This window comes from Halichoeres trimaculatus, unplaced genomic scaffold, assembly GCF_033239565.1.
Source record: "Halichoeres trimaculatus isolate MK-OKI-2021-1 unplaced genomic scaffold, fHalTri1.1 fHalTri1_scaffold_22, whole genome shotgun sequence".
Lineage (NCBI taxonomy): Eukaryota > Metazoa > Chordata > Actinopteri > Labriformes > Labridae > Halichoeres > Halichoeres trimaculatus.
Genome location: NW_027437200.1, coordinates 4691449 through 4704020, shown reverse-complemented (window position 1 = coordinate 4704020; position 12572 = coordinate 4691449). Strand labels below are relative to the sequence as shown.

At 47.5% G+C, this 12572-nt stretch overlaps 1 protein-coding gene across 1 annotated transcript; it reads left to right on the top strand.

Annotated features, from left to right (window-relative positions):
• Positions 1-70: 70 nt before the first annotated feature.
• Positions 71-12119, top strand: pelp1 (proline, glutamate and leucine rich protein 1). Its single transcript, XM_074662260.1, has 19 exons — positions 71-205; positions 416-480; positions 807-912; positions 3115-3264; positions 3555-3626; positions 3767-3826; positions 3900-4056; positions 5921-6053; positions 6804-6891; positions 7014-7102; positions 7208-7321; positions 7420-7570; positions 7659-7812; positions 8083-8138; positions 8984-9117; positions 9217-9319; positions 9514-11115; positions 11277-11585; positions 11662-12119. Exons 1-19 carry the CDS (start codon positions 71-73, stop codon positions 11752-11754), a joined length of 3771 nt encoding a protein of 1256 aa, XP_074518361.1. The 3' UTR covers positions 11755-12119.
• The last annotated feature ends 453 nt before the right edge of the window (positions 12120-12572 follow it).

The window sequence follows — 12572 nt, the reverse complement described above, 5'->3', positions numbered from 1 at the left end:
AGGAAACAAAGAGCGCATTTAAAAGACGTCATATCTGCGCGCCCTAGTGACGCACATAGAGACAGTAAAGATGGCGGTGTGGGGTCGTGGTCCGTCCTCGGTGCGGATCACTGAGGGTCTGCTGTCGGTTCTGAAAGAGCAGAGACCGGATTACTTACCAGCCCTGATCTCAGGGTACCGGGAACATGGAGTCTTCGCGGCTCAGGTGTGTGTGTGTGTGTGTGTGTGTGTGTGTGTGTGTGTGTGTGTGTGTGTGTGTGTGTGTGTGTGTGTGTGTGTGTGTGTGTGTGTGTGTGTGTGTGTGTGTGTGTGTGTGTCCTGCATGCTGCACGCTGCACGTCCGAACCACGAACCACTCCACCAGTGGACCGAACCAGTCTCTTTTAATAATGAGCACGTGTGTTTACCTGTGCAGGTGGCCAGCTCTGTGGGAGGACTGGTGGGCTTCAGCAACGCCAAACTGGGCTCCAGTAAGACCAGGTGAGAGGAGAGTTGTGTGTGTGTATGACACCAGCACACACACTCTATGACACCTGTGTTACCTGTATGCTGGCCTGTTCAGTTATTAACATGTTTTTAGTTTTCAATCCTCTCCAATGTATGAGCCCCATCAGCCTGATGAGTGTGAAGTTAATACCTTTAATAATTTTCTCTAACATGTTTTAAACCAGAGCCTTTGGTCATTACAGTCTGATGTAATCAAACAGCTGATTCATAAAGTTTAACTCTGCACAGACATTGAATTCTGCTTTGAGAGTCTATTTTAAAGTGTATGTGTGTGTGTGTTTGTTTGTGTGGGCATGTAGGTTTGAGGGCCTGTGTCTGCTCTCCATGCTGGTCAAAGACAGCTCCACTGATGTGTTCCAGCAGCACTGTCTGTCGTGGCTGCGCTCACTGCAGCAGGTCATACAGGTAAGAACTTACCTGAGAGCATTCTTCATCCTGAACAGACAGAGTGTTCACAGATTACCTTCCTTTATTGCTACATAAAATGATTTTATTTAGCGTACATTTCTGTCCAAAGCAACAAACAACAAAAGTTAGAATTTTCACAGAAGGGTAAACCTTAGTTAAGTGCTTTAAGTTATTTGGCTGCAGCTGCTGCCATCAAGAGCAAGAAGATTTCTTTTCCTTACGCTGAATAGAATAGAATAGAATAGAATAGAATAGAACTTTATTGTCATTGTAACAAGTACAACAAAATTGAAGTAACAGCAGCAATCAAGAAAACAAAAGTAAGAAAGTGTATAGAAAGTGTAAAAAGGTCCATAAGAAAATAGATGATGACAGCTTGTCCATCATTCTCCAATTCAGCCAGCCTCCACCTCCACAGGGTCCAGGACTGAGCTTCTTCAGTAATGCTCCATCTCTGTCTCCTAGATCCTGTCTGCTCACAGCAGGTGAAGCTCTTCCAACAGGGTGTTGATGTGTAATGACTCAAAACCAATCACAAAGTCAATGAGAGGCTAAGTAAGGGAGCATTGCACTGCTGACGTGCACAGACGAGGAAGCCATTTCCGGGTTTGAATTGCGTTAGTATTTATTCTCAAGCAGCAAACAAACAATCAAAGCAAGGCAGGGCACGACAGGATGTTAAAGCACTTGTTTTCAGTTGCTCTAAGCGGTCAACAAAAAATACAATCTCCCTACTCATCTTGCCGCCACCGTGAACAGGTGAACTACTCCCCGCCCACACCCATGTGACATGGGCAAACGTGCCGAAACCAACAGCTGATGCCAGCATAAATGTAAACAACACCGTGGTAGCATACACCCCCTACATGGCGTCTGATGTTGGCTCCATTAGCCATGTCTGTGAGTAGCATGATGCTACTCTGCCCTCTGGTATTCCCTCTGTTGTTTGGTTAGCACAGCTAGCTTGTCCATCTTATTGGAGATAGATCTTACATTCCCAATAACGATGGATAGAAGGACAGGTCAATGTCGTCACTTCTCAGCTCACACCTCAGTACCAGCACATCGTCCTCACCTCCTTCTCCTCACCATGTGGGAAAACATCAGGCCTTACGCCAGTTAGCATTGACATGCTACAGGCAGCTAACAGCTGAGTTCACATGTAAACAATGTGGCCATGGTTACATGTAGGATCTCCAGACAAACACAGGAGAAAAAATAGTAAAAATATCGCTGAAGCCACAAAAAGTTTGGTGTCCACGACCAACAAATGAGCCATACAAAGTAATGATCCACTCCAAATACAAAGATGATGAAAAAGAGACGAAAAAACTACAAGAAACGGACAAAGAAGAGAGAGCTGCTGCAAAAGGCAGCCATAGCCAACAGGGCGGCGCCTAGCAACTACATCACTAATAATGTAGCCACAACTAAACAAAATTAATCAATGCAGCAATTTATTTCAACCTTCAACAACATTCAATAATCAGTGCTAAATATTCTCTTAAGAGTTGGGTCTTAGATCTACTGACACATTCTACCCCTGAGGACAAAGAGGAGAAGGGTCAGCTCAAGTGTTCCCTAAACAGATAAGTCTTCAGACATCTTAAAGTAGAAAGGGTCTCTGTGGATTGTATAGAGTTAGGTAATTAATTCCACCGTCTGTGAACAACAGAGGAGAAGAGTCTGGCTTGTGATTTGGAGCCCTGCTGGGCTGGGAGCACCAGGCATCTTTCACAAGCAGAGCGTAGTGGGCGAGAAGGAGTGTAGACCTGAATAAGGGACCCCAGGTAGGCAGGAGCCGTTCTTGTCACTGTTTTGTAAGCCAGAAGAAGAACTTTGACTTTGATTCAAGCTGCTACTGGAAGCCAGTGAAGAGAGATTCGCAGCAGGGTGTCGTGCTGATTTGGGCTGGTTAAAGACCAGATGCGCTGCTGCGTTCTGGGTAATCTGCAGAGGTTTAAATGTATGCACAGGGAAGCCTTCGGAGGGAATTGCAGTAGTCGATGCGTGATATCACAAGGGCCTGAACCAGAAGCTGCGTGGCCTGTTGTGACAGGTAGGGTCTGATCCTCCAGATGTTAAAGAGGACAAGACCGAGCAATCAAGGCCACATGAATCTTAAAGGTCAGCTGGTCATCAATCATGACACCCAGATGTCTCTTCTCTCTTTCTCCATCTCTGCCTGTGGTCCTGTAGTCTCAAGCTCCAGTTCAGACCGTCCAGCTGGCTGTCAGCATCCTGAAAGACCTCCTGCAGTACTCGTCTCAGCTGCCCGAGCTCGCCAGAGAGGTCGGCCTCAACTCCATCCTTGGCATCCTGACATCACTGCTGGGCCTGAAGACAGAGGTAAGGGGGACAGGGGGACGGGGACTGGGGCTTAGAATGTTTCATCTGTCCTGAGAGCCAGTCAGGGTCCTTTAGGAGGAAGGGGGGCTGGAATTGTCTCAATTCCTGTGGTGGTGACCTGCCCCTGGATTAGAGGAGGGAGGTCAAAACGTTGAAGGATGAGAGCATTCATAGGTCATCACATCCATTCATCCATTCATCCATTCATCCATTCATCAGACTGATGAAGGTGGCTCAGACGCTCACCTGGTCGTCTGTCAGAAACTTACTCTGTTTGTCTTTGTCTTCAGTGTGAGCTGGCTGCCATGGAGGGGATGACGGCCTGTATGACCTTTTACCCCCGAGCCTGTGGATCCCTCAGGGTCAGACGCACACACACACACACACACACACACACACACACACACACACACACACACACACACACACACACACACACACACACGTTCAATAAGAGTGTATGTTTGACCTCAGTTTTCTGACGGATCTGTCTTGTCTTCAGGACAAACTGGGGGCGTATTTCCTCTCTAAGATGGACAGCACCAACAAGAAAACACAGGAGGTGAGGAAGGAGCTGACATGAACAGGTTTCTGTGTCTATGTTCAAACTCACTATTTCTCTGTCTGTGTATCAGGTGGCGTGTCAGTGTTACGCCTGGCTGCCTTGTCTTGGCGGTCTGTTGGACCGTGGCGTAGGCGCAGGTAGAGCAGAGGGATGGACCAATCAGATTCACTGCCTGCTGGCCTCAGCCAATGGGCTGCTGGCTCAGATCTACCTGGGATCAGAAACAGGTAGGCCAGAAGAGAAAAGGACAGGAGTATTAAAATTAAACTTATAAAAAGACATTTAAAGATGATGAGAAACACTAGATCAATAAACAGGAAGAGAAAATCACTCAAAGTGCTCGTGTGCAGTATTTTGTTGACCTCGTGGTGTACATCTAGATATTTACATTTAACTAATTCATCTTTTGTCTTCTTCATATTTTTGTTCTCATGGGTGAAAAAATTCATTCTGAGGCACTCATATAAAACTCATTTATTAAAACCTTAGTTTGGTCATTATTAACACAGGTTAGCTGAAAAAAAGCTAAAATTAATACAATAGAAAAATAGCCCACTTTGATATATTAAAAAATAACATAATGGCTGCTTCGCAGCTTTGTAAAATGCAATATAAACCACAATTATTTTTGACTAAAGTCCATGTCAATGTCCTGTGTGATCTTCTCTGTGTCAGGGCTGTAAGATGTGACTTTGATCTCAGTTTTCCATAGCAGTTTCAAACTTGCCACTTCTGTTCCTTTTGGGTTCCTGTTGGGTACTTTTCAGAACATTCTTTGTGCTTGTTCAGAAAATGTCTTTCATCTTGACCTTTTTTTTGTTTGCTTATTTCTTGCCAAATATATGGATATTTCAGTTGACAAATCGTTATAACCTTTTTATTTAATTCAATGACAAAAAGGTTATGAGATCGAACTCGATAGATAACTGTGCAACAAAATAGTCAAAAATAACAAAATAAATAAGAATCAGATTTAGGGATGGGTACTGAAGTAGGTACTTTTATAGGTGCCGACCAAATTCTGTCAAAAGTACTGGGTACCAATACACACTGAATCTAAAGCTGTGTTTACATCAAACAGACCGGTTTGGTTCGTCTTGGTATGGCGCACATTTTGTGGCGTTTCCACTGACTTATCCCGGGACAGATCCCCAAAAACTGAGACGAGCTGTCCCACTTTTTGGGACCCTTTCGTATGGGTGCCAGACTGAACCGATCAGCTCTTGGGAGGTGGAGCTACAACACTACAGACTGTTGATTGGTCAAAATCGCGTGACAGCGGCTGCATTTCTCCCGGTGGTACACAGAGTTCTCTGAATCAAAGCTTGATTGCACTTTGTATCAAAGAGATACATCCAAATCACAGAGAGGACAAAATGCTGCATGTCTCCCCTCTATGCTCTTTGTTTACTGTGTTGCATTTTTCTTCTTCATTGGATTTAAAATACTCTCTGCCCCTAAACTGTGTCGCGCTGCTACGGCGTCACGCTATTGTTTAACAGCTGCGGCATCTTTTGGCATCTGGCTTACACGCCGCCTTCCACAAGAGGGCACAGTTTGCTGTGGAAACGCTAACGGGATCAGGCTTAACTGTACCAAACCGTGCCAAACTATAGTGAACCGAACCGGACTGCTTGGTGGAAACGTGGCTAAAAGGTACCATGTTTAGGTACCTAAATCTATCCTTGCGACTGTGAGGGAGTGGAAGAGGAGATTTTCCATTCTGGACATGATCACAGCATTGCAAGGGTATATATTAAAGAATAAATATGTTTAATCAGAAAAAAAATATTATGAAACAAATTGATATTTTTTACCACATAAACACAAAAAAGTACCAAAAATTGGTACTGTTGAGCACTGATACTGATGCCAGGTAACGGTTGTCGGTACTGTATCATTTCAAATGTGGAAGGTACCCATACCTAATTAGATTAAGAAAAACTTTTATTTATCTTTATGAATTTCTTTGTCAAGGCCAGGGGTAGCCACTACACTGAGGCTAAAGAGCTACAGGTTGCAGAGCCCTGACCTGGACATTACCTAACACACCATGTAGACCATGATGATGATGATGTTTGTTTCCAACAGATGGGACTCTGCAGTACGAGGGTCCTGGAGTGGAACTCGCCTTCCCTCATCTCGACCAATCAGATCCTCTGTTGCTGCTGCAGCTGCAGCACAGATACACGGCTGTCTGCACGGCCCTGAAACACACACTCAGGTACAACGCTCTATAATGTACTACACACACTCAGGTAAAGTTTCTTGGCACCCTTGTGTGTTTAAAGTATCAGTGTGAAGATTCTCCATGAAGCTGAACCTCAAACTGTCTCAGAGGGTCCTAACCTTCCACCATCACATTCAGAAAACCATCTAGTCCTGTATCATTCAGTAAAAACCCATCTCCAAAATCAAATCCCATCTGTCACAAACGTCATCCATGCATTCATCTTCTCCAAGCTCGATCCCTGGAACTTCCACCTCTCCAGCCCCCAACCAGTCCAAAATGCAGCAGCTATGCTTCTGACTGGTTTTAACAGACGACATCAGATTTTACTGATCACTTTAAAGCTCGCTTAAGTCACAGAATGTTGACGCCTTACAAGCCACCTCGCAGCCTTAGATCCTCTTGAGGAACGACCAGCCCGAGGAGATAGGGCTGGCAGAGTCAGTAACATCTTTAAGTCTCTTTCTAAAACTCCCTTTTACAGACTTGCTTTATGTTATCTTACCGTTTAAATTGTTATTTAATTTCAATTTACTTGATTTGATGATCAAATTAAATAAATTTATATCCAACAAATTATCACAGATATTCACCAGTCAAAATGCAAAATGTTCTGAATTTTTAGAATTGTGAATGTATCATTCGCATACCCTCTTACATTTTTAAGTATTCAACCTGTGTGTGTGTGTGTGTGTGTGTGTGTGTGTGTGTGTGTGTGTATTTGTGTGTGTGTGTCCCCTTCAGGGTGGATCCATCCTCAGCCGTACGTCTTCCTGTCAGACCGATCCTCAACCTGGTGTGTCGAGCCCTCGCCGTCAGCTCCAAGAGCATTGTGAGTTTACGCACTAACCCATACACACACAGACTCTCACACCCCAAGATCAAACACTAATGTGTGTGTGTGTGTGTGTGTGTGTGTGTGCGTGTGTGTGTGTGTGTGTGTGTGTGTCTCAGAATCTAACAGGTGATGGCAGTGTGAGGCTGCTGGTCCTGCCCATCATTCACACACACACACTGGAGGTCCTGTCAGCACTTATCACAGTGTGAGTATCAGAGTGTGTGTTTGTGTGTGTGTAAGCTGTGCTGTGTGTGTTGCTGACTGTGTGTGTGTGTGTGTGTGTGTGTGTGTGTGTGTGTGTGTGTTTCAGTGTGCGTAGCGGTATGGTCCAGTACTCGGCTGTGTTACAGAGGCTCTTCTCTCAGACCCTGTCTGCCTGGACCCCTTTACCTGAGGCCAGTCTGGGCCAGCAGAGGGCGTACAGGTGAGACCTGAGGACCCCGACCAATCAGAGCGCAGCATAAGGTATGACCCAAATGAACTTAGAGACTGATTGGATGTTTGTCTCCTCTCCTCCCGTAGCTCTGTGCGTGTCTCCGTCTACAGAACCCTGGAGCTGTGGGTTCAGGTGGGCGGAGCCTCAGCCGGCGTGCTGCAGGGGAGCCCGGGTCACAGTGAGCTGCTGTTCAGTCAGCTGCTCAGTGACATCACACCGGGGGCGGAGTCTGTCAAGGTGAGGTCAGGTGACATGAAGCTCTGAGGGAATACTTCTCATTAGGCTCACAGACACTAAAGTGTGTTCCTGTGTGCGTGTGTCTCAGCTGCGGGCTGGTCTGTCAGCTGATGTGGTGCCCGGAGGTAAACCTGGTCCAAGGAGGACCAAGCCTTTAGTGATGGCGGACTCTGTGGGTCCGTCCCTCCAGAGGAAGGGGGACCAGCTGGCCAATCAGGACACCTGTCTCTCAGCGCTCAGAGGTGAGTAAGTGTGTGTTCCTCTATGTGTGTGGGTGTGTGCCTCAGACTGAATGTGTGCTGGCTAAGTGGCAACCTCCGGTCTAAGAATATGAGACAATGCTGAAGTGAAATCTGCTGTTTCTTGAGTGTTCGCTTGAGGCTGGCTCCTGAAGTACCAGAAGTCACACACACACCAAAAAAGATGTTTTCAAAGCAGAAATTAACCTTTTTACAGCCTGGTTCAAAAAACGTCTCCTGTCTGAGTCACTTTAATGTTTCTCTCCCTCACAGCTCTGAGACAGATCATACTGAACAGTGGAACTCTGCTGAAGGACGATGTACACAAGGTACACACACACACCTCGCATATGGAAGAGGATTAGGGCCACTGAGAAAAAAACAAGTCCAATTTTTTTTCATACTTTTTTTTCTCTGAATTCTGCGGAAAAAAAATATTTTTTTTCGGATTCTCAGAATTCTGACAAAAAAAGTAATAAAAAAAATCTTGACTTATTTGTTTTTTTTCAGTGGCACTAATCCTCTTCTATATGCCACTCTTTATACTTGAAGTGTACATATTTAACTGGAATATACACATTTTATAAGGAACTTTTATTCCAGGGGTTAGGGATGGGAGGAAAAAATGGGGATTGATGAGATGGGAAAAATCAGGGGATTTTCATCGACTATTTTAAATTGTCGTTTTTTGGTTTTTTTTCAATTGGTCATTTTTTTATTCTTTCAAATTTAGTCTTTGTTTATACCCAGGGTTGGAAAAAAAGTAGAGAGAAGATTTCCTGAATAAATCTTAAAAGCTGACTCACATATGATGAACATTTTGGGGGGAAATATGGCTCCTGATACAGCCTGTAGACATCATCATCATTCAAATTTCTCACTTAGTCTGGTGTTAAAAAATCAAGCTAAAAATCACAAAAATCAGAAATACTATAGAATCTCAGTTTAAATCCAAACGGCACCCCAAAAATTGTAGTAGAATTGAACCAAGGGAAAAATAATCTCAGGCTCAGTCACACTCAGAGATCAAAACTACTGAATGTGGATTATCTGTGTCAATAGACCTGATCAGAGAAATAATTCAGACTCAGAGCCCAGTTTTCTGCTGACTTAGTCTTATTAAGGTGGAGAAGCTCGTGTTTCATCACTCTCTCTGACCTCCATCCTCCCTCAGCGGCTCCATGAGGTGGTTCTCCCACTGTGTGTGCGTCTGCAGCAGCAGCAGTCCAGCTGCAGTACCTCCAGTGAGTCTCCAGGGAGCGCCAGTGGTCAGTACAGCAGCGCCCTCAGCCGCAGAGAGCTGTACAGGTAAAGATAAACACCTTTATGAAAGTCTCAGGGGACCAGGTGACGTCCTCTCCTGCTGATTCTGTTCCTCTCATGTTGACATCTCTTCTGGATCCTCAGGCTGCTGCTGGCTCTGGTTCTGGTCCCGTCCCCCTGCTGGCCCCCTCCCCTCACCTGTGCCGTCTCCATCCTGAGCAGCGGACGCACTGACAGGAACATAAAGGTGGGTCCTCCCAGAAACCCTTAGACGGAAACCCCTTGAGACCACCTGTTAGGATCCTAAGGGGAGACTAGCTCAGGAGGATCACAGAGCGGAGATTGAACCAGGACCAGAGTAACGTCCACTTTGAGTTGTCTTTTTAAAAGACCAACAAAGAAGCAAAGACCACGATCTAACCGACTGTCTGTCTCTCTCAGGTGTCGTCGTTCTGCGGCGAGGCTCTGTCCATCTGTAACGCCCTCCTTCACCCACGTGTCCCCCCCATCGCACTCCCCATGCCCCCTCTGACCCTGAAGCCAACCCCCTCTGCCCCAGTCTTGTCGTCCTCGCAGGGACCTGGTCTCACTCTGCCTGGGCTCCTGGGAGGCCCCGCCCCCGGCCCACCCTTCCCATCTCGTCACTCTTTAGACCTCGGCTCCGCCTCCCTGCTGGGCTCTCTGGAGAACCACCTGTCTCTTGTCCCAGGTCTGCCAGGTCAAACCCACACCCCTGCAGACATGATCCTGTCCCCCCACGGACACCACCAGCCTGACCCTGCAGGTCTGGGCCCCCCTGAGGGCCAGAGGCCGGTGTTTGTGCGTTACGACCGTGAGGAGGCGGAGGACGTGGAGATCTCTCTGGAGAGCGACTCCGATGACAGCGTGGTCATCGTGCCCCCTGGGATGCTCAACATGGAGCCCCCACAGGAAGACCCAGGGGCAGGAAACCCCCCCAGCCTGGTCTCTGCTGCTCCAGGGTCCACAACGGTCCCTCTGCCGGGGTCAGACTCTGTTACCACAGCAACAGCATCCGCCATAGACGGGGTCTCCCTCCCCAACGACCACGCCACCTCCTCCCCCCTCCTCACCACCTCCACCACCCCCATCAACTCCTTCCCCCCCTCCAGCACCTCAGTGGTCTCCCTAGTCCCTCCCATGAACTCCAGCTCCCTCGCAGCGCCCTCTGGTGCTCTGGGGGACTCATTGTCAGGCAGACCTCAGCTGCAGCAGATGCTGATGCAGCCCTCGGCCCCTGGGCAGCCTGGACCCCTCCCACTCCCGATCCAGATCCACCAACTCCAGAACCAGATGAGTGCACAGGGACGCCACATCCATCCACATCAGGCTCCGCCCCCCAGCAACGAGGACTCTGGTGTCATCAACATCAACAGTACAGACGAAGAAGAGGAGGAGGAGGAGGATATGGAGGATGACGAGGAGCTGGAGGAGGAGGAGGAGGGCCTTGACGAGGAGGAAGACGAGGATGAAGAGTTCTACGATGAAGAGGAGTATGAGGATTATGATGAAGAAGAGGGGGAGGAGCTGGAAGAAGAGGAAGAGGAGGAAGATGGGGACATCCCTCCTCTAGAAGGGGGAGAGGAGAAGCCAGAGGAGGTGGAGGAGGCGAAGGTGCTGCGGGCAGTGGTGGATGAAGGACGGATGGAGGGCTTCAGTGTGGAGGGAGAGGAAGAGGGAGGAGGAGGAGGCATAGAGGAGATCCAGACCAACAGGGCGCTCTTCACAGATGACAGGATGAAGCTGCAGGAGGTGGAGAGCATCGGCGTGCTGGAGGAGGCGCGGGAGGTGGAGGGAGAGGAGGACGAGAGCGAGAGGATGGACGACCCCACCATGCCTCAGATCCTGTGTGTGACCGGGGGAGCCCTGGAGGAGAGGGAGGAGGCTGAGGAGGAGGAAAGGGGAGGAGAGGGAGTAGGAGGAGCTGGGATGCAGGAGGAGGCGGGGCTGTGGAGGGATGGAGCCAATGAAGCAGAACCTAGAGCTGCTCCTGAAGCAAGCTCGGCCAATAAGAGCGAAGAGGAGGTACGTGAGCTTAGACTGTCACCTGTAAGACCCACATGATCCAGTTCAGATCCTAGACCCTAGACTGGAGGACCAGGATCAGAGTCCTGACTTTTGATTTGTTAAATCAAACTGATTGTAAGTATCAAACCTGAGCTCTTTCTCCCTGTTCTCCTCTGCAGGAGCTGTCAGGAGCAGGACCCACACAGGAGGAGGTGACTGTAAGTGAGGAGCAGACCTCCGGCCAGCAGGGGGAGCTGCTGCTCTCCTCAGGAGAAGAGCCCGCAGCAGCGAACCCAGAACCCTGCAGAGACCCTAAAGAAGGAGCAGAAAGCCAGGCCGAGGGAGGAGAGAAAGAGGCCGCAGAGGTCCAGGAGACTGAGAGAGGAGGAGAGGGTGATGGAGAGGAGGAGGAGGGGAAAGGGGTGAAGAGGAAGAGGGAGGATGAGCAGACGCAGGAGGAGGAGGCCCATAGAGAGGAGAAGAAGAAGGTAAAAATGATCAGATTGTTGTGATGAATACGAATAAACAAACGACGTGACTGACTCCTCCTTGTCTCTGTCTCAGCTGGGTGAGGAGTCCATGGCGTCCATGTTGGCAGACTTCGTGGCTCTTCCTCCTGACGATGAGGACGGAGCGTCTGGATCAAACCACTCATGAACTGTTACTATGACAACTGTAATACCTGAAACATTACCCACCATGCTTTGTTTCTTCCTGACAGTTTCCAGGTTGAAGCTCACCTGTTTCTTAGAGACGTAGAGTTAGAGTTATAGAGCGGTAGAGTTTGAGTGACTGCGAGTGCCGTAAAGTGTTTTCTTTTTACGCTCTTTGTGTTCTTTAATTCACTGTCTTTGATTCAAAAATACAAACCAGAGTTTCAAACAGATCGTTGTGTCTGTGAGTCCATCAAACGTCTCATCCTGAAGAAAGTCCACAATGGGATCACCCCAAAGATCTGAGCTCCTGAATCTTTTCTGATCTTTGGATTCTGGAAGTGATCTTGAAAAAGTCTCCCTTGAAGATAGCCTAACTGTCAGACAGAGAAAGGACAGAAGAGCAGAAGAAAGAAAAAGAAAAGAGAGGCTAAAGGCTAACACAAGGGCTAATCTGTTTGTGCTAATGTTGATTCCAACCCACAGTCAGCAGTTATTCTGCAGTGGTCTGTTCAAACTCGAGAGTCTATCAATAAATGAAGAGTGAGGTTACGTTAGTTCTGCTTGGTAGATGACTGACAGGACAGAACCAGGATTCACTAACATTACACATTACAGACATGTCTCAGATCACCGGGCTGTACATATAGCTAGCTACCAACATATGGTACTAACTTACAATTACCTGTTACGTTTCAAACAACAGTGCTAATTAACTGTACTGAAAAATGTACAGTTGTATCTGGTGGAAAGTTGACTTGAACAAAGAAAAATTGTCCCAAAACAAACACACGCCTGGCTAAAAGTCACATCTTTACAACA

Excerpts from the sequence above, each read along its gene's own strand:
- pelp1 (XM_074662260.1), top strand. The coding sequence starts at position 71 with ATGGCGGTGTGGGGTCGTGGTCCGTCCTCGGTGCGGATCACTGAGGGT. Across the intron at positions 4,057-5,920 it reads CTACCTGGGATCAGAAACAG|ATGGGACTCTGCAGTACGAG; the intron begins GTAGGCCAGAAG and ends TGTTTCCAACAG. Across the intron at positions 11,586-11,661 it reads ATAGAGAGGAGAAGAAGAAG|CTGGGTGAGGAGTCCATGGC; the intron begins GTAAAAATGATC and ends TCTCTGTCTCAG.